We start from the raw sequence: 27608 nt of genomic DNA on the forward strand, positions 1-27608 counted from the left end.
ACAATTCAAGAATCTTTCCATTATTCCCCGCTCCCCTCATAGCTAAGGATAAAGAAAGGAGGATGAGGTTCTAATAATTGTGCAACCCTAAAAAAACGTTAATGGACAAGATGGCGGGGCCATGGTATAACATATGGGAATGGATACATGTACACTTTTTTATTGAAGTTTTAGTTAAATTAAGCCATACCACTTTATACCCCAAAAAAAAAAAAAAAGATGAAAGCCAAGCCTTATTAATTATATAATTATATATAGATAGATTGAAAATAATGATGATGATGGCAAACAAAAAGATATAGATAGTATATTACATCAATTATATTAGGTGTATACCAAATCAATTACTAAAATCAGACATTAATATAGAATATATATTAAAATATAAAATTCACATTGAAAATAAATTATATTATATATATATATTTACATAAATATATAATAAATATTTTTTGTATTAAATAATATTTTTGATATTACATTTATAAATATTTTTTTTAGTTAGTTGTAGTGCCAAAATCAAGGTTCTGAAAATTGGACCGGACCGGTCGATTCGACCGGTTTAACCGCGAACTGGCAAGTGACAACGCAAACGGTTCGGTCCTCCTGTAGAAACCGTGCTGGAAAGAACTGTTGAAGAACTGGTGAACCGGCCAAAAATCGGTCGGTTGGGCCGAACCGGTGGCCAGCCGGTTCTGCATAAACGACGCCGTTTTATTGTTTTTCAAAAAACCCTAAACCCGACCCAACCCCGCTCATGGAGCACCCCACCCCCTTTCTTCCCTCGACCCCATTCATTCATGATTCATCTGATTTTGAATCAACTCACATTAAGAGAAGAGTGAACCCTAGCCGCCCAGTCGCCCTCCTTCGTCGCCGCGGTCTCAGGTCATCAGCGCCACCGCGTCGCCTGGTCCTCAGCCCAAGTAACCCTTTATCTTCACCTGGTTCCCTACCCAGTAGCTCTCCATCTCCATCGTCTTCATCTTCTCAACATCAGCAGGCAGTAGTCCTCTCATCGTCTTCATCGTCGCGCGGTCCTCAACAGTCAACCCCAGTAGCCCTTCGTCGACCCCAGGTGAGTGACTCGTCCTCTGCTCATCTTCTTTGTTCTTTGCCTCTGTGAACTTCCTCTGTGAAATTGATACTCTGTGAACTTTGACTTCCTCTGTGAACTCAGATTTCAGTTTAATTGTGAATTTCCTCTGTTTGTTGGTTATGGTGAGAAATAAATAATCTAAAATTTAACTGGCTGGTCTTGTATCTTGCAGCTCAATTTCTGTTTGTAGCTCAATTTTTGTTCGTTCCTCTACTCAAATTTGTTACTCTATTTTTGTAAATAAGCTGAAATTTGTTGCTCAATTTCTGTTTGTAGCTCAATTTCTGTTCGTTCCTTTGCTCAAATTTGTTACTCTATTTTGTAAATAAGCTGAAATTTGTTGCTCAATTTCTGTTCGTTCCTTTGCTAAATAAGCTGAAATTTGTTACTCTGTTTTGTACTTTGTTAATGCTGGAAACTTACTCGATTTTGCATAATTGTTGACTGGCTGAATTGCTGTAGGCAGAATTGCTGTAGGTAGAATTGTTAATGTTCATTGTGTAGGCAGAATTGTTAATGTTTATTGCTGTGGCTGTTTTTAATTTCATATATGTTTTATTAATTTTATTTATGGAAGATAGTATTAATCAAGAAGCAACTGCTGATAACAATGCTTCTGTGAATAATAACATGCCTGCCGATACTCCTATTCCGAATGATGCTGCTAATCCTAATTCCCGTAGTGCTAACGATAGTCAGTCACAAGGTTCTTATAACCTTAGGAGAAAAACAGATTTAGCTTTAAAATATGTTGCTCTACAAATGGTGAATGAAAAATCACAATATCAATATTTATTTTGCCTACAAGTTTTTAATGGAGGTGAAATTCACAGGATGAAGAAACATCTAGCAAAGATTACTGGAGATGTGAAAAAATGTCCTAAAGTTCCATGTGATGTGGAAAAACAGATGGAAAGTTTGTTGAAAGATATTTAGACCAACAAGAAGAAAAGAAAAGTAAGTTTTGGTGAAGAGGGTGGTGATGAGGTAGAGGATGCAATTGATGAGGCAATAGCTCAAGAAGAACAGGAACAGCAGTGTACCTCGAATCAGCAAGAAGTTGGAGGCGATCCAAAGAAAAAAGCCTCAGTCATTCATCCTATGTTTGCACCAAGAACAACTTCAGGAACTCAACCAAGTATTAAAAGTGTTATGCAAAACAAAGAGGCAATACACGAGGTTGATAAACGATTTGCTCGGTGGCTTTTGGATTGTAAAATTCTATTTAATGCTGTGATGTCGCCATATTTTCAAGATATGCTGGATGGTGTTGCTGGTATTGGACCTGGTTACAAAGGGCCTTCTTATGATAAGTTAAGGGTTCATTTGTAGGTTGATCTTAAAAGAGAAAGCCAAATGCTAGTTGATAGTTATAGGAGTGCATGGAAGGAAACTGGATGTACCCTCATGGCTGATGGTTAGACAGATCAAAGACAAAGAACGTTAATTAATTTCTTGGTATATTGTTCTAAAGGTTTGTGCTTCGTGAAATCAGTAGATGCTTCCAGTATGGTAAAAAATGCTTCACACTTGTGTAATTTATTTTCTGAGGTAATTGAATGGATTGGCCCAAATAATATTGTGCATGTTGTGACTGACAATGCGGTCAATTATGTTGCTGCTGGTAGGCTTATCAATAGAAAATATGATAATATCTATTGGTCACGATGTGCTGCTCATTGCCTTAATCTTATTTTAAAAGATATAAGCAGCATGGCGCATATTTCTAACCTTGCAACACGTGCTTCAAAGATCATAGTATTTGTGTACAATCATACCGTTTTCTTATCTTGGCTAAGACAAAGACCTCATTGGAGAGAAATTGTACGTCCTGGTGCAACCCATTTTTGCAACTGTGTTTATTACATTGAAGAGCATCTTTGACCGTAAAAAAGAGTTGCAACAATTGGTTGTAGATTCAATTTTCACTGATACAAATTAGGAAGGAGTGCTACTGGTAGAGCTGTGAGTGCTATTATTCTGGACTGAAAATTTTGGGACGATTGCTTTACTGTATGTAAACTTGTGGGCCCTCTGATTTACTTGTTGAGGGTTGTTGATGCTGATGACAAACCATCTTTGGGATATATTTATGAAGGAATGCTAAGGGCAGAAGATGCAATTAAGGAGATGTTTAGGCAATCCAAGACTGCATATCAGCCATACACAGATATTATCAACTCAAGATGGGACAAGTATTTGAAGAAATATCTTCAGCGGCAGCTTACTTCTTGAATCCTAACTTCTTTTTTAATGAAAATTATAAAGAAGAACCTAATGTTATGCGAGGTTTGCTTGATCTTGTTACCTTGTATTGCAAGTGTAACAATTTGGATTCAGTTCAGGCAATGAAAGAAATACATTTATATAGAGGTCGCAAGAAAAGTTTTGATAGACAAGAAGCTATTCGAGCTGCATCTGAATTTAAGTCTAGTAAGAATATGGCTGAATATTTGTTTAATTAATAGTAACTTGTTTTATGCTCCTATATTCTTAATTGATATCTTCTAATATGTTATGGTTTTATAATTGGTAGTGAAATGGTAGAGGTTATTCAGAGGCTCTGCTCCATGTTTACAAAAGATAGCTGTTCGCATTCTTAGCCAAGCATCTGCTTCTTTTGGGTGTGAGAGAAATTGGAGCCTTTTTGACCAGATTCATACAAGAAGAAGAAATAGATTGGAGTATGATAGACTGAATGACATTATTTATGTTACCTATAATTTGCGTCTTAAATCCAGGTAATATATGTTTCATGAAATACTATATTGTTTCATTTGTAATCTTTATCATAACAAATTTGTAAATTATTAAATCTTCATATATTGTATTTAACTTTTTAGGAAGGAAAAAGAAAAAAGAAAGCAAAAGACACAATATGATCCAATTGATTATGAAAGCATCAGTCAAGTTGACTTTTGGGTGACTGAAGAAGTTGTAGAGAAAGAGCATGATCTTCCTAGTAATGTAGATGACTTATTGCGTGAGTATAGTATATTTAGTTTCTAATGATTTATTAGAATGTTGTTAGTTTATAATATAATGATAACATGTCTATTTTATTAGGTGAAATTGATGCTGATTTATATCAAAGTGGCGGTAGTAGTAGTGGTCTTTATGCTGCATCTCTTGATTCTTCTGCTTAATAGGGTGGGAATGAAGGTGAAAATCATCCCACCGAAGCAGATTTGCAATAAGTTCTTGCAGATTTTGATGATTGATAAACCATGTAGTTGTGATTTAATATTTAGATATGCTTTTATTACTATTTAACTTTTGAGTTTGGATTTTGATAAGATCATATGTATTTGGTTGATGATATTTTATGTAGTGTTTTAAATTTCGAAGATATTTTAAGATTTATATCAGACTATAATTATATTTTAAGATGTATATTTATAATTTATTTATTATTCTATTCTAAAACGATTTTTCTAGCTGAACCATCGGTTGAACCGGTTAGACTAATAAACCAGTAAATCAGTGACTAGAATGGTTTGATGACCGGTCCGATTTTTTGAACCTTAGCCAAAACAAATAGTAATATCTCAAAGCCATCTCTAAACATTTTTAATCGAATAATTTAATTCTCAATAAATTTTAATCAAAATCAATCCTTTATTTTTTATTTTATTAGATAAATTAATTTTTATATCAATTTTTGATTAAAAAATTAAACAAATCAGTTTATGTTATTATTAAATAAAGACATAAATAGTTTTAAAAAATTTTAAAATTTTAAGATAGTCTCTTTATTAGATGGACGAATAATATAATATAGAAACTGATCTAACGAAATAAAAATGAAGATTAATTTAATAATTAAAATTTATTTGAGAATTAAAATGTCCAACTAAAAAAATTTTTAGAAACTGATTTAAGAATTAAGATATTATTTGTGAAAACAACACGTTTATGAATATCTTAGTATTAAAAAAAAAAAAAATCAAATAACATTTTTGTCTAAAGAGAGGATTTTTAAATGCTCTTCAATTAACAAAAGTTTTATCCACATTAAGTTCATAATATATGTCAGTTTAGACAAATTCGTTTGTTAGTTTAATTTATATACACTTTCCAATTAAGATGTATAGCATCATTTATTTTGTGACCCCTTGTTTTAAACTATCTCCATTGAGTAACATTACAATGCTTACACATGTAAAAAATTTTTTATCACTAGAACAATCCTAAAATATATCTCACACTCTTTTTTATTATTAATTATTTTCTTTTCCTCCTTTGAAAATAATCCCAATAATTTCACTAGAATCCATTGTGCAAAGCCAGAAATTGGTGGCTTCTGTGTGTCTCATTCTAGAGAAATGCCAATCAAAGGCTCCAAATAAAGGAAAAGAAAAATAAAGCCAACAATTTCAAAAGGAACCCATGGGTAATATTTATTGAAAGCAATGAGGTTTTGAATTGTTTGTTTTAACATTAAGAGGAAGAGATGGAATGAAGAAGTGGAAAGAGGTTATGGAGGAAGGAGAAGAAATAAATGGCAAATGGTGACAACTTTAATTTAATTTGGTTATCTTGATACAAATACAGGGATTCATATGGTTGGCTAAATTTGTTTAAATCATTTGTGAGTATTGTTGGTTTCTTTCAATATTTTATGATTAGTTTTGATAATCTTTTTGACTAAAGAGAAGGGGAAAAAAAAGTTATGTTGACAAAACTTTTATGAGATTGATTGGGTAACAGCGTCTCTGAAGTTGAGTGGAAGTTATAAGGGAGAATAATATTTGATATCGTTTGAGAAACGGGAGTCACTCAAATAAAACATTTAAAATATTTTATTTTAAAGATGTTTTTTAATAATTAAAATTTAGTATATATAATCGATTAAATCGTATTAATTAGTATATATAATTGATTAAACTGTGTTATTTTTGTCAAGATTAAGTCAGATAAATTAATTTGATAAAAAAATAGTAAATCAAATTTTAAACTAATCTAAATTTATTTTTTTTTTATAAAAAATGACTTTAATAATCTTATTATAAAAAACAATTAAAATACCATGTTATATATATATATATATATATATATATATATATATATATATATTGAAAATTTTAAATTCTAATCATATGAGAGAAAGTAAATGACTAGAATTTAGAATTTTTAAAATTAATATATATATATATATATATATATATATAAAATAGGGATATTTAGTTATTTTTTATAATAAAAATATTATAGTCATTTTTTATAAAAAAATAACATTAATTTAGATAAATTCAAAATTTGATTTACCATTTTTTGTTTAAATTAATTTGTTTGACTTAATTTTAACAAAAATAATATAATTTAATCGATTATATGTGTTAAATTTTAATTATTAAAAATATCTTTAAAAAAAGACGTTGTAAACGTTTTTATCTTACGAAATAGATATAAGATTAATTTGTTTATCTCATTTTTAAAATAACTATATAGAGATTGATAAGTCCATATAATTTTTAAAACAGTTATAAAGACTGATTTGTCCATCACAATTTTCAATCAAGAATTGATCTGTCTATTATCGTGTCATGTCGTTAGTGAATAATAGAAGAATTTGACCAAAAATTATATTGCATATTAAATTTTGTGAGATTAGAGCTGATTTTGATAATTATTATGTCGTAATGCTAATTATACGCTACTAATGAGGAGAAAAAGTAACGTAATCACATCTAAACGGATTAACGGAATTTAATGTTCTGAAATTGTGGATTTAATACCCATTATTACTCCAATTATGTGAGAATTACCCTCTCTCTCTCAAAGAACAAAATCTGACAAAGATTACAAGTTTATTTATTACATACTCACGTCAACATGCCCAACCCACGGAGTTTCTCAGCTCTCGAGAAAAAAAAAAAAAAAAACCATGGTGCAACACTTGTTTAGTTTCTACGGTAATTTTTTTTAATTTAATAAATTAAAAATTAATTTATTATACATCAAAATTTTATTTAAAAATTTATTATTAGTCAATAAATTATTATATACACAAAATAAAATTAAAAATTTCAATACTTAATGGTTAGACTAACCAAACTTAGTTATCACAATGCAGCACTATACCGGACAAACATGCTCTCATTATCGAGAATTGGACCAAGAGAAAGATATCTTTTAATATTTTGATCAAGAGGAAGTTTTAAATTTCTTTAAAAAATTTTGTTAACAAATACTCTAAAAATATAAGTTAAAATTGGTTATTTTAAACTTTTTTTAAATATTATATATTTAAATATTTTTATTAATTAAATTTAAATAAATTGATCTAACAATAATAAAAATTAATTATAAATAATATTACTCTAAATTTTATTATTTAACTTAGTTAAATTTAGTTCATAAAAAAATTTAAATGTATAATATTACTCTTTTATATAATAAATATGTAAAAACTTAAATTTTTTATTAAATATATAAATTAAAAAATAAATAGTTTGTGATAAATAAAAAATTTTTGTTTACTTTTTATATATGTTTGATAAAATTTAATGTTTATTTTAATAATTTTGAAGAATTAAAAAAATAATTTAAAAAGAATAAACATAAAATAAAAATAAAAAATATATTAAATATTATAGATTATCTATTAATTAAAAAATATAATATATGATTATGTAATATATTTAAAAAAAAACATAATATATAATAAGATATCGTTTGGCGTAGTAATAGCCAAGTTGCTTTCCATCCTTGTTCAAAATCTATGACCATTTGATAATGAGTACTCTTAGAGAGTCAATAAAATATTTGTATAATATGTATAACAGGTTATATGAGTTAAAAAATGAATATCATCCATACTATTCAGAATAACCAAAAACTTAAATTGATTTTGGATTTACTAAAGATCGAATTCTCGACCTTTCGGATCTAGAGCTCTGATATCATGTCATAATATCACTTATCCTAAAAGTTTCAGTTAATGGGAAAAAGTAACATTAATGGTTATATCTCTAATACTGAATCGGACATCCCTAAAACTCTACTGTATATATTGTAAAAATATTTTATTGTCTCCTTATACTTTTTCTTTGATAATTAATTCTAAAAGCAGTGATGGATAGATAAAAAATCCCTTATTAAAAACAACAAAATAAGAAAAACTATAAACGTACAAGTAAATTATAACTAAATTTTTTATTTTTCATCTTGAAGACTTGATTAATTGAGAATATAAAAATATTATTTATTTTTTAAAATACGAGACATCTAAATTCTTTTGAAAAATTAATTTATCTTTATATATTTTAGACGAAGAAATTTAAATGTCTCGTATTTTAGAAGATTAGAAAAATTTTTATATTTTTAATTAGTAAAAAATTTATGTATTTTTTAATTAAAAATTAAAATTTTTTTTGTCTTTTTCTTTCAAAATGCACATAAAAAATAAAAAATTATCGAAATATACTAAAAAAATTAATTTTTATGGACAAAAATGTCATGTCATTAGTGTGTTTGTAAAGTTTAGAATATATTTTTGTTCATTGAAATTAATTTTTTTAGGTGTATTTTAATATTTATAAACTTAGAGTAAATTTTTGTTCATTTCAAACTCTTTAATACATATTTTTGTTGATTTTAAAAAAAAAAAATAGTTTTAAAGTTTAATTCTATTCAGAATTATAATAATTAATTCGATTATCACGCCCTTTAAAATCTTATCTAACACATATGTTTAAGATAATTAACGTGTTCATCTTCCTCATATTGTTTTTATTTATGATTTTGTAACATAACACCATTATTATACAGATAAAAACATGATAAGGACTATTTTGGGACACCCTACTAAGTTGGGTACAAAATTTTCCGTCTCTTATACGCACCTGCATATGCCTATCATCACCACCTTTTATACTTATAATTATTTGAGTATCGAACTTTTTTTTATTCTATTTTGCAAATTTTTTGTTCATCACTCCTCGGTAAATTACCACCATTAATCTTCATCACTTTGGTTTCTATTTTCATATATAGAAATAGATTCAATATAGTTTGTTGTCACACAATACTAAGCTAACATAATCGTAATAAAATTTGACTCGAAATCATATTAGTTACCGTGTTTAATTTCGAAGACTAAATTGAGCTTGTATTTATTTTTTTCTTGAACAAATTTAATTAACATATTTGTTCTTAGAATAATTAAAATACAAATAGAAACAGAAACAGTTATTTATTGTTTAATCGATTGCTCTAGAATTAAAGACGTATGGTCTCAGAATTATTTTTGTGATTGTTTTCCTCCTCAGAGTCCTAACAACTTTTGAACATGGTGAACTGCATCAACAGAGATACTTAACCCGTTGAAGAATGTTGACTGTAATTCTCAATTGCTTGTCATCATTTGCTGGAATTGCTGGAAAGTTCGCAACCAGTTAATTTTTAAAGGTTCTACTTCTATGTTGCTCAGTGAAATCCAAAGAACTCACAGTTTAAGTCGTCATATCCATGAGGAAAGTTCTTAGTTGCATTCAATTTGATTTATCATTCTTTCTTCTTTAAGATTTTTTCTTTGTTTTTCGACCACGCACCGTTGGATGAATACCTTCAGTGTAGTGCTTTTGAGAAATCCCCACCTTTTATTATACTGTCCTGTTTTTAAACATCTTTGTATTTCATTTTTCAATAATTACTGAAATATAACCTATTATCTTTAAAAAAAAAATACAAATTTTTATTAAAAAAAGTATTATTTTGCTTTTGGTTTGCGCCTTCTGATTTTGATTGTTAACGAGAATTTATTTCAAAAAGTTCTATTAATTTAAGTAAAAAAAAATTATTACTATCTCTTTCATAATCTATTTTATTTTACTACATAAAATTCTAAGAATTTAATAACATTAAAAAAGAACAAATTTATCCATCAAGTTACGTTTGTTTATCGACACAAACACTAAAAACTAAAACATAAAATTATATTTGAAACATAAAATATCATATTTTAAAATATTAGATAATATATTTCATATTTTTTGAGATATTAATAAAAAGTATAATTTATTTTTTATTTTTTATTTTATTATTATTATTAATTTTTTATAATCATATTTTTTTATTATATTTTTTCTAAATTTTTTATAAATAAGATTAAATTAAACTTTTATAATTTATTATTTTTTATATTTTATTTATTAATAAATACATATAAAAATATTAATTTTTTATTTATTTTTTATTCTTAATGTCATCTCTTATTCTATTTCAAAATTAAACACCACTTTAGTTAACTAATTAGATGCTAAATTGCTACTAAAAGGAGATAAAAAAAACTTCAAATTTATTATTTTCAAGGTGAGAAACCTCTTGCTTTTTGTAAGTTGTAACTAGGTTAACTATATTAAAATAAGAAAAATTCTTAGGATCAATAATATAATTTTTAATATTTTTAGTTATTATTTAACTAATATAAATATTAAATTATTTTTAACAAATAAATTTTATTAGTTTATATATATAAATTCTAAAAAATATGAGTATAAATTATATTAATTCATGTATGTAAATTCAGATAAATATAGATATTAACTATATATTCTTTACATGTAAAACTCTTATAAATATAGATATAAATTATTACTAGTCAAGTACTAATAAAAAATAAAAATATTTACTAATCATATAATATTATCATTATTCTTAAAATAAATTTCAATAATTTTTTAACGTGGAGAAAATTATCAAAGCAAAGAAAATAACAAAAATACTTGCAAAAAACATTGAATATTTATAAAAATTATCCAATCATGAGTAAATTAGACAATGTTAACAAATATTCTATATTTTATTATTTTTAAAATTTTTTTAGAGAAACATTAGAAAAGATTATTGAAATTTATTGTTATTAATAACTATTTTTAGTCCTTAATTTAATTTTAACTTATTCTTTTAAATATTAATTACTAATTTTTAATAAAAAATAACAAATTTTAATAATCTTTTATTTTTTTTAATTTTACTAATTTATATTTTAAAAACATAAATTAAAAATACAGTAAAAAATATTTTATAAATATTATTATTATATTTTTAAAATACGTGTTTAGAGCACAAAATAGTTAATTTTTTTTTAATTTTTCTTTCTAGATTTTTTTTAATCCTGGCTCACATTTTGTGTCACAGACACACTATAAACACTTATTCTCTCTCTCTTTCTCTCTCTCTCTTTTAACCTGTTTGTGTTTGTTCCCCTTGTTCTCTCTCTTTCTCTGAATGATGATGATGATGGTGATGAGAAGATGGAGTTGATGAGAGAGAAATGGCACAGCCACAGCCACAGCCACAGCAACACCACCATCATCACAACAACAACAATGGCGGTGGTAGCACCACCCAAAAACAACACCACCATGTTCTCCATGACTTTCTCGGCATGAAGCCCAACAACGATATACGCCTCTCTACTGACCTCTCACCTTCCTCTTCCTCCGCCGCTGCACGCGGCCCCTTCTCCTCCTCCGCCGCCTCCGACATCGCTTCCGGTGAGTCACTCACTCACCGAGTTACCGACTTAGTAGTAGTACCCCCTTCCAACCCGCCATTTGAGTTTAACCTTAAAATGCAATCTTTTTGTTCTTTCTAACTTGGTAACTCCACTTTTTTCCATACTTAGTTCACACTTTTCAGTGAATTCTTTTAAATAAATAATTTAAGAAAAACTTCTTTTCATCATAAGCGCATTATGAAATTATTTTTTGAAAATGAAAAAAAAAATATTTTGAAGAGCATTGTTTTGTTACTTGTGATCTGTTTCTATGCATCAATTCTCATCCATTGGTGTTGTTCTCTCTATTTCTCTCTCTCTCTCTCTCTCAGGTGTTAGGGTAGGTTGATTCTTATGGTTTAATAACATAATTTTTGTGTGTCTTTGGAATTTTTGTTCTATTTATTTATTTTCCCTAAATAGTTGTTTCCTTCATTATCCTAAGCTTTCAGTCTAGAGTATTTAGCTTAACATAGTAGTAGCTTTTTAATTTTTTGTTTTAATTTTGGGTAATGTAAATTTAATTAATGGCAGCGTTTATTCTGCGTTGGAGTTGTTCCAATGGCTTTACACCATTGTTTTGGGCTTGATTCTCTTTTTCATTTTTCTGCATTTGTTATTTTTCATTGGGTTTTTGCTAATAATCTTAATGAGTGGCCACCTTTTTCATTTTACATCTTGGAGTGCTGAATTTAATCAATCATTTTGAATAACAATTAGAGTGAAACTATGGTTGTGACTTCTGTCTTGTCAATTATAGTGAAAACTATAAGGCATTACTATTGAGTAGATATGCTTGCTTACTTAAAGAAATCTTTTAATGGTTCTTGTTTCTATAAATGTAATGTATTTCCCCTCATCAATTTGATAGAAAAACAGGTAGGGAATCATCTTGAAGGGGTTCCATACTATGGTCCACGAAGTGATTTTTCTGGCACCGAGATAAGCAACAGATTAGTGGGAAACAAGAGAAGCAATTCTGATTCTACTTTTATGGGTTCCTCCAGAGATGCCTTCCAAATGGTCCCTGAGTCCTTTCAAAACTCTCATTTGATGAAGGTTTGATTGAAATTCTGAATAATTCTTTTTTCCTATCCTGTGTTTACAATTACTGAATAAGAAAAAGGTGCTCTTGATTTGTCTCCTGTACTCATTGATATCTAAAAGTTCTATTTTGATACAGGTCCTTCGTAGTGCTGCCGGAGGAGAGAAGCTTAGAAGGCCAAATGATGATGAAGTGTTGCTCGGTATGCAGTCGCTGAAGCCAATGTCTGCTTCTCTATTTCAGCCTCCTACAAGTTCCAAGCTTGATGCCAATAAATGGGAACGATCTTTACTCATGAATGTTGGCCCTTCCATGCAGCATCCCCCGCGTGGAGGTCAACTGACGCCGTTTGTACACCAAATAGCCTCAAACAAAATGAGGGATGCCAATGCCGGTCCTTCATTTATTTCTCAGTCAGCTGCTGATGAAGGATCTAGAACAGGAATTAAGGGCCCTGGCATTTTAAGTTCCATAAACCCAACTGCTTTGGGCATTGAGAAATCATCATCTGCAGGGTTTCTTGGTGGAAGCAGGACAAAGACTGTAAGTAATGTAGTGGACCCCGAATCATCGACACTTCCAAGGTAAATCTTTCCACCTTGGTTCTTTCTACTTTTGGTCCCTCTCACAAAATGGAGAAGCTACTTGATTTTGGTTCATTTTGGTATTGGTTGCAGTCAACATGGCCAAAAATCTTCCAGCCGCCAGATGACTATATTTTACGGGGGTCAGGCTCATGTTTTCGATGATGTCCACCCTCACAAGGTCGGTCTGCCTTATTGGTAGCTTGCCATATCTGTTTATTACATGTTTACTTTCAGTGAAATAAGGCCTCTAATTAACTAGGCTGACTGGCAATTTTTCAAGCAAAATTTAACTCCTATATGATAACTATGCTTCTGTTCCAATTCTTGTTGAGAAACATGTATTGATATACTGGATTGATTTCCATAGAAACCATACCACTCTAATGTAGTTGCTAGAGTTTGCTTTACTTTGTCATTGCAGCTGGAAAAAAGCTCTGTGGCAATCATTGATTCAACTCTGCTTAAGTTTTGGCACCCAGATGGAAGATCACTATTCAGTATTTTCTATTTGAACAGTTATCCTAACCTTTTTCTGGTATTCCAGAATGTATATGCTGCTCTTTATATAAAAATACCTGTGTTTAAAGTTGGTATAGCACTTATAATACAAATTGATGGAAAAATAGATGTAAACGATAGGATTTAAGCTTTATGGACAAAATGGAAGAGTGCCAAATTGATTATAAGAATTTAGATTGAAATGGTTTGTCTTTAGAAATGGCTTACAATAAAACATGAAAAACGCTGTTTTATCTATTTTACCTATCCCATCTAGTTCTAGTAGGAAAAATCTTGTCAATTGTTTATTGAGAAGTAATTTGGGGTAGCGCTTAGTGTGAAAAAGATTAGAGTTGCTTTAAGTGTTTTGTCTATAGACATGGTTCACAATAGGGCACGATAGTATCGATTGATCCTTGTAATCAAGCCTAGCTAATGGGTTAAGGATTGGTTGTTGTTGTTGGTTGGGAGTAGTGTTTAAGATCAGTCTTATTCCCCTTTCTGTCTTTTCTTTCCCCTCGTACTTTTGTCTTGTACTTTCCAACTTGTTTGCTTCTTTTGGGAGTTTATGGACTTCCTATTACTTTTTGGCTTTCCAAAATAATTTTCTAATGTTAAATTAAAGCTAAGAATTGGATAGGTTTGAAGATTATTGTATAAATTATGCTTGACTTCGGCATAGACTCTGAGCAGTAGATGAAAGCACTTAATTCTTGTATGTTTAGCTGTTGATGAAACACCATATGTTCTTTCATCAATGGGACTTGGAGAAGGCCTGATTTAACCTTGTGTCATAGTTCTTTATGGTACCTAGTGCAAAATAATGAGCTGTGTCGGTTTACATAAGTAGTATACCAATCTGAAGTTGTTTTTACTTTTTAATTGCAATGTAAAAGGATTTGTAGCAACTAATAATGCAATTGCTATGTTATGGTGCTTGGGTGGAAACCACTATTGGTGTATTTTCAATTACTGATGAGAACTTGTGCACTTCTCTTTTAGTATTCCAGAATATATATTCTGTTGATTGGCTCTTTATAATAGAAAATAATTAATGATTTTTTGGTGTTAGTTGTCACAATAGTTTTTAAAGTACATGCAACAGTTGTTATGACAGAATACAGGATGACTGGGAAATTAAAGAAGTTAATTGTAATAGGAAAGTAATTATTATTAATCCATTTAGGGTGGTTTTGGTAAAGCTGATTGGAGAGGTGCTTGTCTTTTCAGAAGCATAAGCACTCACTTTGTGTTTGTTGAATAAAATAATACAATGTGATTGTGTTTTAGTTTTTAAAGGCTAGAGATGCTTTTGAAAGCACGTATAAAGATTTTTTCCAATGCTAGCTTATGCTTTTCCAAAAAAAAAGTTTAATATAATCTTATATGTTAATAAATAGCCAGATGTACTTTATTACGTTTATGACTATAACTATTGAATTCAAAAAATTAAAAGTAATTTCACCGAACACTATTTTTGTAACTTTAAAAGTTTATTAAAAGCCACTTTTATTTTTATTTTTTACCAAACATAACTGTTGCAATTTTTGAAAAGCTATGTTTGGAAAGCCAAGAAAGATAAGCAACTTTTGAAAAGCATAAGGTTTACCAAACCCACCCTTAGTCAACCTTATATTTTGGGGAAATAGCTTGTTTCTGGTTTTTTGTTAATATATGATTTGGGATAGCACCACCTATTGTGGAAAAGAATCTTGCTTTTAGTGGTATAATCACATGTGAAGCTTTGGAGGCATGAATAAGCCAAGTACATCAAATGAATGGTAGTTCAATAAAGATACCAAGAAAAGTAATAGGTGAAACTCTTGAGAAGCATTTAGATTTAGTGGTTTGCCTAAGGGTGTGTGATTCACAATAGAACACCATGGCATCGTTTAATTATGCTGTCAACCCTACCTAGTGGTAGTGGGAAACTATAATGGTGGCTTTTGTTGTGATAGTGATCAAGTTGGTTATTGTTCCCCTTTTGCCTGCTTTTTATTTTCTTCAGGATTTTTGTCTTGATCTTCTCCACATTTTTTCTATGGCTGAGATATGGAAATTTTAGAACTCATTTTTATATTTTTTTTTACTTTCCAAAATATATTTCCAGTAAAAGCTAACACTTGGAGTTTATTGCTATAGCTAGTTGTATCAAACTTTTACAAGGTTGGCCTTTGTGGTATAAATTGTGCTAGGCTTGCGCTTAAATTCTGATTTGTAGATGAAACATTAAATTTTCTTTCAATAGCATCAATTTAAAGAAGATCCAATGTTACCTTGTTTCTTGGTTAATTTTAATTCTTGGTGCAAATGTTGGGCCATGTTGTATGATCTCTGTCCTGAAATTATAAGTTAGCAGCAAGATGTTACAATGCGTCTTGGGATCTCATTTACTGCCTTGAGTTTCAAAATCTGTTGGCATTCAATGCTGGTTTTCAGCAAATTTCTCTTTTGATAATCTCTTAATATTGGTTACTTGATTAGTTGTATTGAGCAAGTACGTGTGCTTTGTGATTATTTATTTTTAAATGTGCTTTTGGATATCTAGTTGGAAAGTTTTCAAGTATTGATTATGACCAGAATGATTAGTATTCATATAGTTGTATATCCTAAATATACCTTAAAATTGCGTGTAACCATTGGTGTCAATGAATTAAAATGATAATAAGCTTCTGTAAAACCACTTAAATAGGTACATTGCTACAAAATCAAAATTAGTAGGTCGTTGATGCGGACAATGAGAGACTCTTAAAGGGCATGCTTTGCTTTGGAAAAGGCTTTCTGGACATGGAAATGACAAATTGGTTATCATATTAATATGGGCATCACGAAATTCATTGTCTTTGTTTTAGTTGGTATCTATATTTAGGATATTAATTGTTTGCTTTAATCAAAATATAGTGAGGATATGTTAAACTTTGTAAACTTATTATTAATCTTCTGTACATGGTAACAAACTAAAACAGTGGATAGATAGTGTATATACACTATATACAACACAACAACAAAACAATAATGATTCTAAGCCTTATCTTGTTAGGTTTGGTCAGCGTAATTGATCACTTGATGCTATAGAGTATAGTCCTTTCCAATGCTTTAATCTATTGCTGTGTTTAAATATTAAATAATGAGCAGTTATGATGTTCTTGGAAAATTTTAAGGTGCATACTATAGAAAAGTCTTAATTTATATCATTATTTAGGATCTGAAATTCTATGCATGCAGAATGAGGGTACATGATTTCATGTTTTCATCTAATATATGCAGGCAGATGTTATAATGTCTTTAGCCGGATCAAATGGCGGATCATGGTCAACTGCATTCTCGCCGAAATCTTCTGTAAAGCTGGCGAATGATAGTAACTTGCATAGTGGAGAGAACGACACGGGTATCCCACATGATCTTCACGGGAGGTTGCCTATTACTGGAAGTTCTAGCCATGCCATTGTGCCTGGTGATCGAATATCTACTCCGGCAGGTAATCCTCCAACATAGCTGCATGTTTTTGATTTCTCATCAAGAGTACTTTCTAATTTCTACTCCCAAAAACATAAGAGCTCCAAAGGTTGATCCCATCCCTTCTTATAAAACAACTAACTGTTGGCTCAATAAGCCGAGTAAATGGTTACATTGATAAAACGACGTCTAATTGTTCTATTTGTAAATCATTTTCATGCTTTACCAATTTATTAGCATTCCTTCTCAGAATTTGTTCATACCAACTCAAAATTTGCTCATTGCTTTTTTAGCTTATGATCTATATGAACTTTATGGGATAATGTTTCTCTTCCTAGAACAAGAAAAGTGCAATTAACCTTCCTGAACTTTGGCTTATATGCAGTTATCAAGCAGTGCCAAAGACTTCTGTTAACATTTTCTTTTTCCAAAAGTATTCATTTACATCATTGACAAAATTACCCCTTAATAGAAGCTGTAAATTGCACATGAACCAATGTTTCAGGGTGGTTAATTGCATTATTCGCCGAGTTTATGTCGTTCTAATCGTTCATCATTTTGTTATGTATTGCTAAATAACTAGTTGTAGTGGCAAACCAGGGAAGCATTGTATCTAAACATACAAGAAATCCTGTTCAAGCATCTGAACCCAGATCTGAAGACAAAAAAAGAGCACAATGATACCGAGTTTTGAGTCTGAAAGGTTTGTTTATGTTCTATTAATTAATTGGAAGGCTTAAGAAAGAGCTTTCTCTTATTCTGATTACTATTGAGTATCATCCTCTTAGGGTATCAATTTTCTTCTAATCTTATAACTTATTAACCTTTTTTTTTTCTTTTTTTCTAACATTAAGAGGATCTTGTACTGCGGTTTCCATTTTGGTACAAAAAATTTTTAGATAACGAAGACTTGTTCTTGTCTAAGATTGCCTCGTCGCCTCTATGTTCAACTAGTGCTTGCATGTGTAGTTTAATTTAGTATCAATTGATCTGAATAAAGTTACTTGATGCTGGTCTTTCGTAGGAACATCATTTTATGGTTACTATACCAGTATAACTATTAGTCTTGATCTTTTGATGGAACAACCTACATTTGAGTTTTGTCGCCAAAGGGTTTGACTGATCTTGATCCGTTTCAACCTACATAGCTTTGTGTGTTCTACCTTTATAAGGGAGGAAGAATGCAAGGTTTCTTTAAATCTTCAAATTCATCCATAATAAAATTCGTCAAATTTTTTAGCAAATTTTCTTCTATTTTGTTTTGATAATATTCATGGGGAAAAGTATATGAATCAACTTCAAATCAGTCAAAAATGGAACAACTTAATTAATTATAAATATAGTAATTAGTTTTATTTATTTATGATTTAAAATATTGATTATTAATACATTCAGTATCATTGCAACGTGAATCACGAAAACTGATTCAATTAGCTTCCGTCTTTTCATCCTCTTTCTCTCTTCAAATGCCTAAAACATCTTAATTTACAAAGAAAAGAAACATCCTAATGTTTAGTATAAGCACCATTCACGTAGAGATTTTGGATTTATTCAGAGATATTTGGCTGGTTTTTTGTTGGAACCATCTTAGTTCCCTAGCATTATTGTATTCATAATTGAAAAATATCTTTTGGTGGTTCTTTTTGATACATCTCTTCTCAACAAACCTAAAACTGGGTAGAGGCAAAATAGAACCTCAAACAAACAATTAATTTGGGTCAATTAATTCGTGGAGAACACCATGGAAAGAAAAAAAAAACTCTCAAACAAACAACAAATCAGACCAAGCACAAGAGTATAACACAACAAAACACACTACACAAAGCTACAATCCAAAAACATATCAGTACCATAATAAGATTCATATATCTATTAGCACTTTTTCTGAGAAAAGATGATCCCTGAAGCTCATGCACCTCAGGTTTGTTTGCAAAATAACCCCTCCTCTTTGATTGTGGCCACATTTAACTCCTTACGAAGATCATAGCATATCTAGCTTTCCATAAACTCCACAAGGTACCAAGTTTGACCAGAGGCTTTTCGTAAAACTGGAGGAGTAATTGACCCTCTGCCGAGCCTTCTTCTCTATAGAAAACCTGCGAAAAACATTTAACAGTATAAGATCCAGATTTTTCATGATTCCATACCATGAATTCCCACTCTCCATCAGCACATACAACTATATAAGTGAGAGTCAATATCAAGAGAATCAAATAATCAATTAAAAGATATAATACAGATTTTCTGTATTACATAAGAATTATGGATAGACTTCTCAATTCAATATGATTAGGAACATCAAATTCATAATGTCGAGCTTATATTCTAATGTGTAACTATTCACAAGGATAAAGTCGTTTTGTGAGCTTACTTGTTTTAACCACATAAAAGAATTTATAATTGGGATTTAAAGTTTAACTTAAAAGTAAGTAATTCTTCTATACTGTCATTAAATTGATTTATTATCAAGTTCTTGCAATTGAGTATCCATTGTATCAATAAATAAGTTAACACAACAGTATTCTCGATTGAGATTTGGTCAACAATTTTGCGATTTCGACCTTTCTAAAAATATATAATGCATTCATATAAGGAACTTTAACATCATGTTTTTCACATAATAGTATAACTTCTTTGAATAATGTCCCCCAATATGGTAGTAGAAATTAGAATTAATGAAATTTAATATATCTTGGTTTTTTCATTGCAACGCTTGACAAAGATTATGAATAACTTCTAATAACTCACAATCTTTCATAAACAATGCTTGAAACCCATTTTATGCGCATATTATTGGTTCTATCATATATTCGTCCTCTAATATTGTGGATACTAAGATTATAATGGAAAAAAAAAAAAAACCAAAGAAATTTCTTTTTGTCAAAATCAAAGAACAAGTATCATGAACATGAACAAGATGAAAGATTTTTTTTTTTAACACTACCATGTTTGTCCAGGAATCTTAATACCACAAATCGTGCACGGGTTTTTTTCTTTAATTTTTTATTGATAATAAAATTAAACTTAAAATTTTATTCATATTACTTATAATTTCTAACTTCTAAGATTATTGTACTTTATCTTTTTTTTTAACAGTATCCTTATCATCCTTTCAATTATTGTGCTATTTCATCTTTCTTATATATATAATTATAAAAAATCACTTATTTTTAGGTTAGCAAATATTTTTAGAATGTGTAAACTTTTGTGTGTGATAAATAAGTATATATACAAATAGAGAAATAATTATGTCCAAGTAAAATCCCAAATAGAGAAATAAAATTACTATATTCGTGTAGATGCAAATTGAAAAGTGAGGTTCTGACCTGTTTGTACTTACAAGTTATACATTGACTGTGTTCTTGAGAGGCCATTGATTGTCCTCTCAAGTCTCAGATTTGTGCTATCTATTTCTACTATACATACATACTATATATAATAAGAATTAAGGAAAAACTGATGTATATTTCTTTTTTTTTGTGCTTTAAATGTTTTTTACTATATTTGATCAATTTAAGAATTTTTAATCAGAATATAAGATAATTATTACTATCAAATTACTAATATTGCATTCGTTATTTTTACATATATTTAATAATAAAAGGGTGACGTAATTAAATATTAATACAGTAGTATCTAATAATATATTATCTATTAGGTGAATGCTACCCAACCCCCTCTAAAATAACATGTAAGTTATCATTCATTATGTGTCACATTGTAATTGGTCCTTATCTTAACCATAGTTAGCTTATTTTATAATTTATTATTCTTAAAATATCAAAACTCCACTCTCGTTAATTGAAGCACATTCCACTCTTCCATTCTTTGTTTATCACTTTATCACCTAGATTTGGTCCTTCCAAACACCGTCGGGTTCGTGACAAGAAGCGCTAACGTCATCGCCATGCCCTCCCACACAACCTCTCTTCCCAGTATAGTATAGCCAATGCCTCTTTTTGGCGTGAATCACTGCTTACCCACATAATTAATGGTTAATCTGGTTATTAAATCTTTTTATTAAAAAATATATCTTTATTTAATTACGTGATAGAACATATATTTATATGTAATAAAATAAATCTATTCAAAGTATTTAAAAGTATAATTAAAATCATGAACATACAAATATAATAATAAAATTTGTACTCCAAAAAAATAAACATATTTTTTTATCATACATATATTATTTAAAAATAAATATATTATTAAAATTAATAACAGAAATTTAAAATGATAAAATTCAACTTTTTTACCGTATTTTTGTCAATAATTAATGATGTAGAATGTTAACTGATAGGATACATGATACCTAACATGTCCAATTAGACGCTCACTAAATATGTTTATCAAAATCTATCAATTAATCGCTAGGTCATATTAGGAATATAGTTTATGTAATTGAGAAAAATGACTTAATTAATAAATTTTCATGAATATATCTATTCAACGTCTAATTAGACATGTCAAGTATTATGTATGTTGTCAATTAACATTTTATATCATCAATTGTTAACGAAAATTGTTAATAGAGTCATTAAAAGACAAATATAATTAATTCGTAATCTTTAAATTACCAATTTGATTGAAAAAACCTTTTAAAAACGAATTTAAAAAATGTGTATCTTTTTTAAATTAATTTGACTATCAACTTTTTTTTAATCATAGAAATTTGACACGTAAACTTTGTTAAATATGCATGAAGTCAATGTGCACTTTTAGAAATGTTCAAAAGTTCGGTTTGTCTAGCCCTAGTAAAAGTCGTTTACTATGAACGTGCCTAACCTCATAGCGATGTGCCTAAGAGGATCTTAGAACGTTGAGAGGCTGCGACACATAGATATCAATATTTAAAACGTTATACATAATACAATTAAATTTGATTCACACTAATTATAATCAAACTATATTTATATTTATAATAAAATATTAATAAAAATATTAGAATATAAGTGACGGTTTTTTGTATTTATATAAAGTTTAATTATGTTACTATAAATTTGATTATTCTTCTATGAAACGTTTGATTATATTTTGTTGCAAAATTTTAACTATTTTGATGGTTGATCACTTTTCTTGAAAAATATATAAAACAATACATATAATAAAATGTAGTAGTAGCTTATTTGATGATTAATTTGTAGTGTTTACAGAAACAATAATATTAGAAAGATAATAATCTAAAGTTACTTTATTTAATTTAATAGTCATAATTTAACATACATAATTATTGTTTTATAAAAATGCAATTCTAATAAACATAATAATTCTCTACAACTTTAGTAGATAGATGCATGAAAATGTCAAGTTTGAAAAAGCTAGCTAACTCACCAAATTGTGTTCCTCATATTCGCACCTTAGAACCTAACTTTGTTTCAATTCAAGTACCGCATATACACGTCACTATTATGGAATTTCAACCACTTTTTTCTTTCTCTTCATCATGTAACACAAGAACCAAGACTATTATTTGTTTTAGCATGTTAAATATATAAATATATATTAAAAATAAAATAAATATCATATATAGTAATTGATTTAATAGTTGATTTTTTACGTGTCATATAATTTTTTTGTTTGTTTTATTATTACTAGCATTTTGCTGGATATTTTTACCTGTGTTAATGCATATTTTTATATATTGAAGTGTATTTTTTTACATTAAAAAAGTGGATTTCATAATAGATGTATAGATTACATTTAAAAAGAAAATTAGGTCACCCATATATCAATATAATTTTGACTAACTAATTTAGGAAAAATTCATGTTCTACCACTATTTTAAATTCATGTGAAATTAATTATTAAATAATTTAATATATTTAATTAAATTTTCAGTTAATTATTCTCAGCTATAAATTTTATAGGAGGTAAGTTTTCATCATTTAAAATAAATCTTTCATCTGTGCTTGCGGATATTGCAGAGATTTGGCTCTTCACGGGAATTAAATACTCATGATAGTGATGAAAATGGGAACATGTAAGTACGTATGCTACGGGTAAAAAATAAAAAATAAAACAAAACAAAACAAAATAAAATAAAAAATATACCTGTTATGAGAACAAAAAATAGGAATTCCGCTAAGGTCTCGAGTCATGAAGATGGAAATCCGTACTCGCTAATAAATTGGAACGGTAAAAGAGGAGGAAAATAATAAAAAGTTGTTTATTATTATTTTATTTACTATTTTTTAATTATTGTTAATTTTATTTTGTATTTTTAGTTATTATTAAAATAATATAATAATATTAATATAATAAATATGTATTAAAAATATTACATATATAAAATTATAATATTAAATTAAATAAAATAATTTTGATTTATTATCTCCTATTATTGTCGAAATTAAAAATCTTACTTTAGATATATTATTTATTGAAATAAGTACGGTTTAAATTTTTAAAATTTAAAGTTAAAATTAAAATTATTTTTAATTTTTTATTTAAAATAGTCTTCTATATTATATTTCGAATTAAAATTATCTTTTTAAATTTTTTTAGACAAAAATATTCTTATCTTTCTTTTAACTTCAATTTTATTATCTATCGTCACTATTTTTACTACCACCACTCTTATTCTCACCAATTATTAGTATTTAAATTTAAGAACAAAGCATTTAATAACAACAATACAATATTTAAATTTAAATAATTATCTATTTCATCTATCATTAATAACACAACATTTAAATTCAAAAACAATACCAACAATAATATTATTCATTGTAACTTAATTTTTCAACTTCAACGACAACAACAAAACATTCATATTTTTTTAAAGAAAAAATTAGGACATAGAATGAAAAAGAAGAAAGAATCAGAAAAAAAAAAGAATTAAACATTGACAATGAAAAATTTTGTTGCTGTTCTCTAACATCCATTTGGTTAGTGTCTATATTTATCAAAAATATGGACATGGTTACACATGTTCAATGTTTATTTTGTAAGGCATAAAAATAGAAAGGCATGGTTACACACAAAAATATACAAAATATACGTATTTTATGTCTCGTTGAAATTATGAGACACGGTAAGATACAATTTAAAATTTAATTTTAGACAAATTTATCTTTAATAATTTTTTAAAATTCTAATTTTATCCTCATTTATTTAACCTTTTTAGTTTTTTAATTTTGATCTATTCCAGCTCTCTCTGTTTTTTTTTCTTTCTTTTTTTTTGTTAGATCTGCCGTTTATCATCACCTTCTTCTTTGTTTCTATCACTTTTCTCAACCCTCATCACATCTCTCACTTTTATTTCTGTTTATATTTTAATTGCTGATCAATTTTTAATTTTTAAAATATAATTATTAAAATTTTTCATTCTATTTCAATTTTTAATTTGAATTGTTAAATTAATAATTAAATTTTTTGATGATATTGATTTGAATTGAAGTTAAAAAATTAGCATTGGTATTAGAAATAAATGATAATGATAATGACAGTGATAATTATGTTTAGAATAAAATAGACATTTGAATTAGATATTGTGTCTTGTGTATCATCACCAAACACAATAATAAAATTTGTGTATATTTGTGTATTTGTGCTTATGTCTTTGTGTCTAAAGACACTAACCAAACGCAGCCTAAGATCGCTGTTGAAAAAAAAAGGAAGAGGAGATCTGTGATCTGAAACTACCATTACTCTTTTTCTCGTGGCATATAAATAATAAATAATAAAAAAAAGAGTTCATATAAAGAGAAATAATAGAAATTTTATAAATAATGCAATAACATGTATACAAGATAAAGTTGGTAAAAAAAAAATAAATGTTAAAGGTAGTGGCTAAAAGCACGTTAGTGCAACGGAAAAGTTAGAAATTATTACTTCTTGTAAACATAATTTTATGAACAAAATCATTTCTGCATTTATAAAGAAAAAAATTAGCCAAACAAAAAATTAAAACTTTCAAGAAACTCTAACATATTATTTTCTTTCAAATATATTTATCAAACACTCTTAACTTTGCTGGCACCATTTCTCCTCCTTCTTCTTATACCAAACTCTCGTTTACTTTTTCTGCTTCTATCTTCTTTTCTTTTCTCCTGGACGTGTGTGTGAGAATGAGAAGAAGAAAGAAAATTAATGGAGATAGAGATGGAGATTAATGGTCTAATGAAGATAAAGATAGAGTTAATGAGATGAGAGTAAAATAGTTAAAATAATAATTTTACAAATAATTTTAATATTGAGGACCATTTTAATTAAAGAGTAAATATTAGAGACAATTTTAATTTTAACTCCAAATTTTAGGGTTTAAAATAATACTTTATTTCTTATTCATCATTCATAGGAAGAATTATATGTTTAATTAATGAAATATGACTTTAATTTTTTAATTTAGATTATGTTATATTAATTTATGTCCCGTTTAATCTATTTTGTTATTATTTTCTGTAATTTTTAGTTTTCTCTATAAATACCTACAAATATATGTTGAAATTCACCCCTTTTTTTTACAGAGTAGATAAATAAAGACGGAAAAAATTGGAAAAAATACCACCGAATATGAATATTATTTTTTACTCTAAAATATATTAGTTCATATGATTTTTTTATTTGTCTCGTATATAAACATTTATATATTTCTTTGATTTCATAAATAAAATTATTTGACTTTGAAAAAAAAATTAATTTATGACTATTTTCATATAAAATTAATAGTTAATAGCTATTAAATATTAATTTAGTAAAATATAATAAATAATTTAATAACTTTTAACTATAAACTTTAAATGAAAATAAATGCATACGAACCTGATCTTACCTTTGTATGAATGAAACGAGTAACTTTACGTTAATTTATTTGTAGTGGACGCTGTTTCTTCTAGGGATGTCAATGGGCAGGACGGGGGCGGGGGATGCCTCCTTGCTTCCCATCTCCGCCTCCAGATTTACTCTCTGTTTCCGTTTTCACTCCCGTTTTCCGCCGTGAGGGAATATTGCTTCCCATCCCCATTTTTCACAGGGTCTCATTTTTCGCGGGGACCACATTTCCCATCTATCTGATAGTTCTAACTAATTATTAATTTTCATATGAATAGAGATGTAAGTATCCATTCTATACAAAAAGTAACAAGATTTTATACAAAAAATCTAAACGATAAGATGGTGACTTCTTTCGAAATGACGCACTGGGGGAACACAACGGCGAGCCAGAGAATAGAGAAGTGGATAAGGTGGGAGATGCGACAACAGAGAGGAGAATGGACACGACGACAAAATTACGGAAAGGAACGTCGCAAATAGAGAGCACGACGCAGTGAGGATCATGGCACGGTGAGGTGTGATGATGCGGTGAGAAGAGAGAGCGGCGAGAGGGTGGCTGCAAAGAGGTTGGATGGAGTATGGACAGCGTTAGGAATTTCTGAATTGAAGAAGAATTATGCAAATGAGGATTAGGAGTTTTGGGTTTCTATGTGTGTGTGTATGAAATAACTAAAAAACATATATGAGAAATAAACTATAAAGACAATTTAGTAAATTTATGAATTTCGGAGATTAGTAGGGATGGGGCGGAGATCCCCGTTCGGGTCTCCACACATACCTCGGGAGAATTTTGTCTCGCATCCCCATCTCTACGAAAAAAAATTTTCATAGTCAGATCCCCATTCAGAACAGTCTCCACAAAAATCTCCCGTAAAAATTCCCATATCTCAAAAAGTTTTGTCATCCCTAATTTCTTCCTTCTACAATTAAAAACTTGTCCGAGTCAATTATATACACACATGTACAAATAAAATTCTACAAATGTTAGATATGTAGTAGTAAAGGTCAACCTTGAAAAGTCAAAAAAAGTCAACATTGAAATAAACCTAGCTAGATCATCAATAATTCTCACCACACACAATGCACATTTGTTGAACCTAAATTTGAATAATTATTGTTGTTCTTTCTTTCTACCCATCATGTTCCACAACAAGACCACATTATTATTCAGCTAAGAAAATTTAGCTTTTATGTATAGAAATTGATGAAAGTCCTGCTGTCTGTATGTGATGTTTGTGATGCACAAATAAAAACAAGTTGAAATAATGTCTCTTATTATTATTATTATTACATTTCACTATTGTTTGATACAACACCAATACCCACCTCAACTTTCTAACTTTTCATATTCAACCCTATATATGTCATGAAAAAGAAATCACTCTTTTTCTTTTATTATTTAATTAGTTAGGCAGAGGCAACATCTGTTGGTAGTGGCAGCTTTCAATATTATTTAGCTAAAAAAAAAAATCAAAATTTCATCACTTTTTTTTTCTTTGGAAAATCAATAAAAGGGATTTTAATTAAGTCTCTCAGCATGGTTTAATTATTTTCCATTAATTATTACAAAACTCAAATTTAGTTTGAATCTCATAGTTAAAGGAAAAAAATATGGTTTAATTATTTTGTTGGTCCTTATAGTTT

At 28.5% G+C, this 27608-nt stretch overlaps 1 protein-coding gene and 2 long non-coding RNA genes across 9 annotated transcripts; 2 read left to right on the forward strand and 1 right to left on the reverse strand.

Annotated features, from left to right (window-relative positions):
* Nucleotides 1-766: 766 nt before the first annotated feature.
* On the forward strand, nucleotides 767-4486 carry LOC112708471 (uncharacterized). 2 transcript variants are annotated; one of them, XR_011864900.1, is made up of 4 exons: nucleotides 767-1078; nucleotides 1933-3840; nucleotides 3943-4082; nucleotides 4166-4486. It is a non-coding gene; the product is annotated as an uncharacterized lncRNA (long non-coding RNA). The 2 variants fall into 2 exon arrangements; XR_003156346.3 differs by having other exon boundaries at nucleotides 3636-3840.
* Nucleotides 4487-11219: 6733 nt separating this feature from the next.
* Nucleotides 11220-18113, forward strand: LOC112707837 (protein TIFY 8). Of its 6 annotated transcripts, none has more exons than XM_025759825.3 (7): nucleotides 11239-11601; nucleotides 12475-12662; nucleotides 12787-13232; nucleotides 13326-13413; nucleotides 13657-13770; nucleotides 17001-17211; nucleotides 17773-18113. In XM_025759825.3, exons 1-7 carry the CDS (start codon nucleotides 11379-11381, stop codon nucleotides 17868-17870), a joined length of 1368 nt encoding a protein of 455 aa, XP_025615610.1. In that variant the 5' UTR covers nucleotides 11239-11378; the 3' UTR covers nucleotides 17871-18113. The 6 variants fall into 6 exon arrangements, with proteins under 6 accessions (XP_025615613.1, XP_025615610.1, XP_025615611.1 ...); XM_025759826.3 differs by having other exon boundaries at nucleotides 17779-18113; XM_025759827.3 differs by having other exon boundaries at nucleotides 17790-18113.
* A 636-nt stretch (nucleotides 18114-18749) lies between these two features.
* Nucleotides 18750-20592, reverse strand: LOC140174622 (uncharacterized). Its single transcript, XR_011864359.1, has 2 exons — nucleotides 20516-20592; nucleotides 18750-19285 (listed from the first exon to the last, which is right to left on the reverse strand). It is a non-coding gene; the product is annotated as an uncharacterized lncRNA (long non-coding RNA).
* Between the last annotated feature and the right edge of the window lie 7016 nt (nucleotides 20593-27608).

Source organism: Arachis hypogaea, chromosome 8 (assembly GCF_003086295.3).
Source record: "Arachis hypogaea cultivar Tifrunner chromosome 8, arahy.Tifrunner.gnm2.J5K5, whole genome shotgun sequence".
NCBI lineage: Eukaryota > Viridiplantae > Streptophyta > Magnoliopsida > Fabales > Fabaceae > Arachis > Arachis hypogaea.

Bases quoted from the DNA above. Each gene is read 5' to 3' on its own strand.
- LOC112707837 (XM_025759825.3), top strand. From the start codon at position 11,379: ATGGCACAGCCACAGCCACAGCCACAGCAACACCACCATCATCACAAC. The intron at 13,233-13,325 runs GTAAATCTTTCC...TATTGGTTGCAG, and splicing joins GAATCATCGACACTTCCAAG to TCAACATGGCCAAAAATCTT. The intron at 17,212-17,772 runs GTAATCCTCCAA...CTAAATAACTAG, and splicing joins TCGAATATCTACTCCGGCAG to TTGTAGTGGCAAACCAGGGA.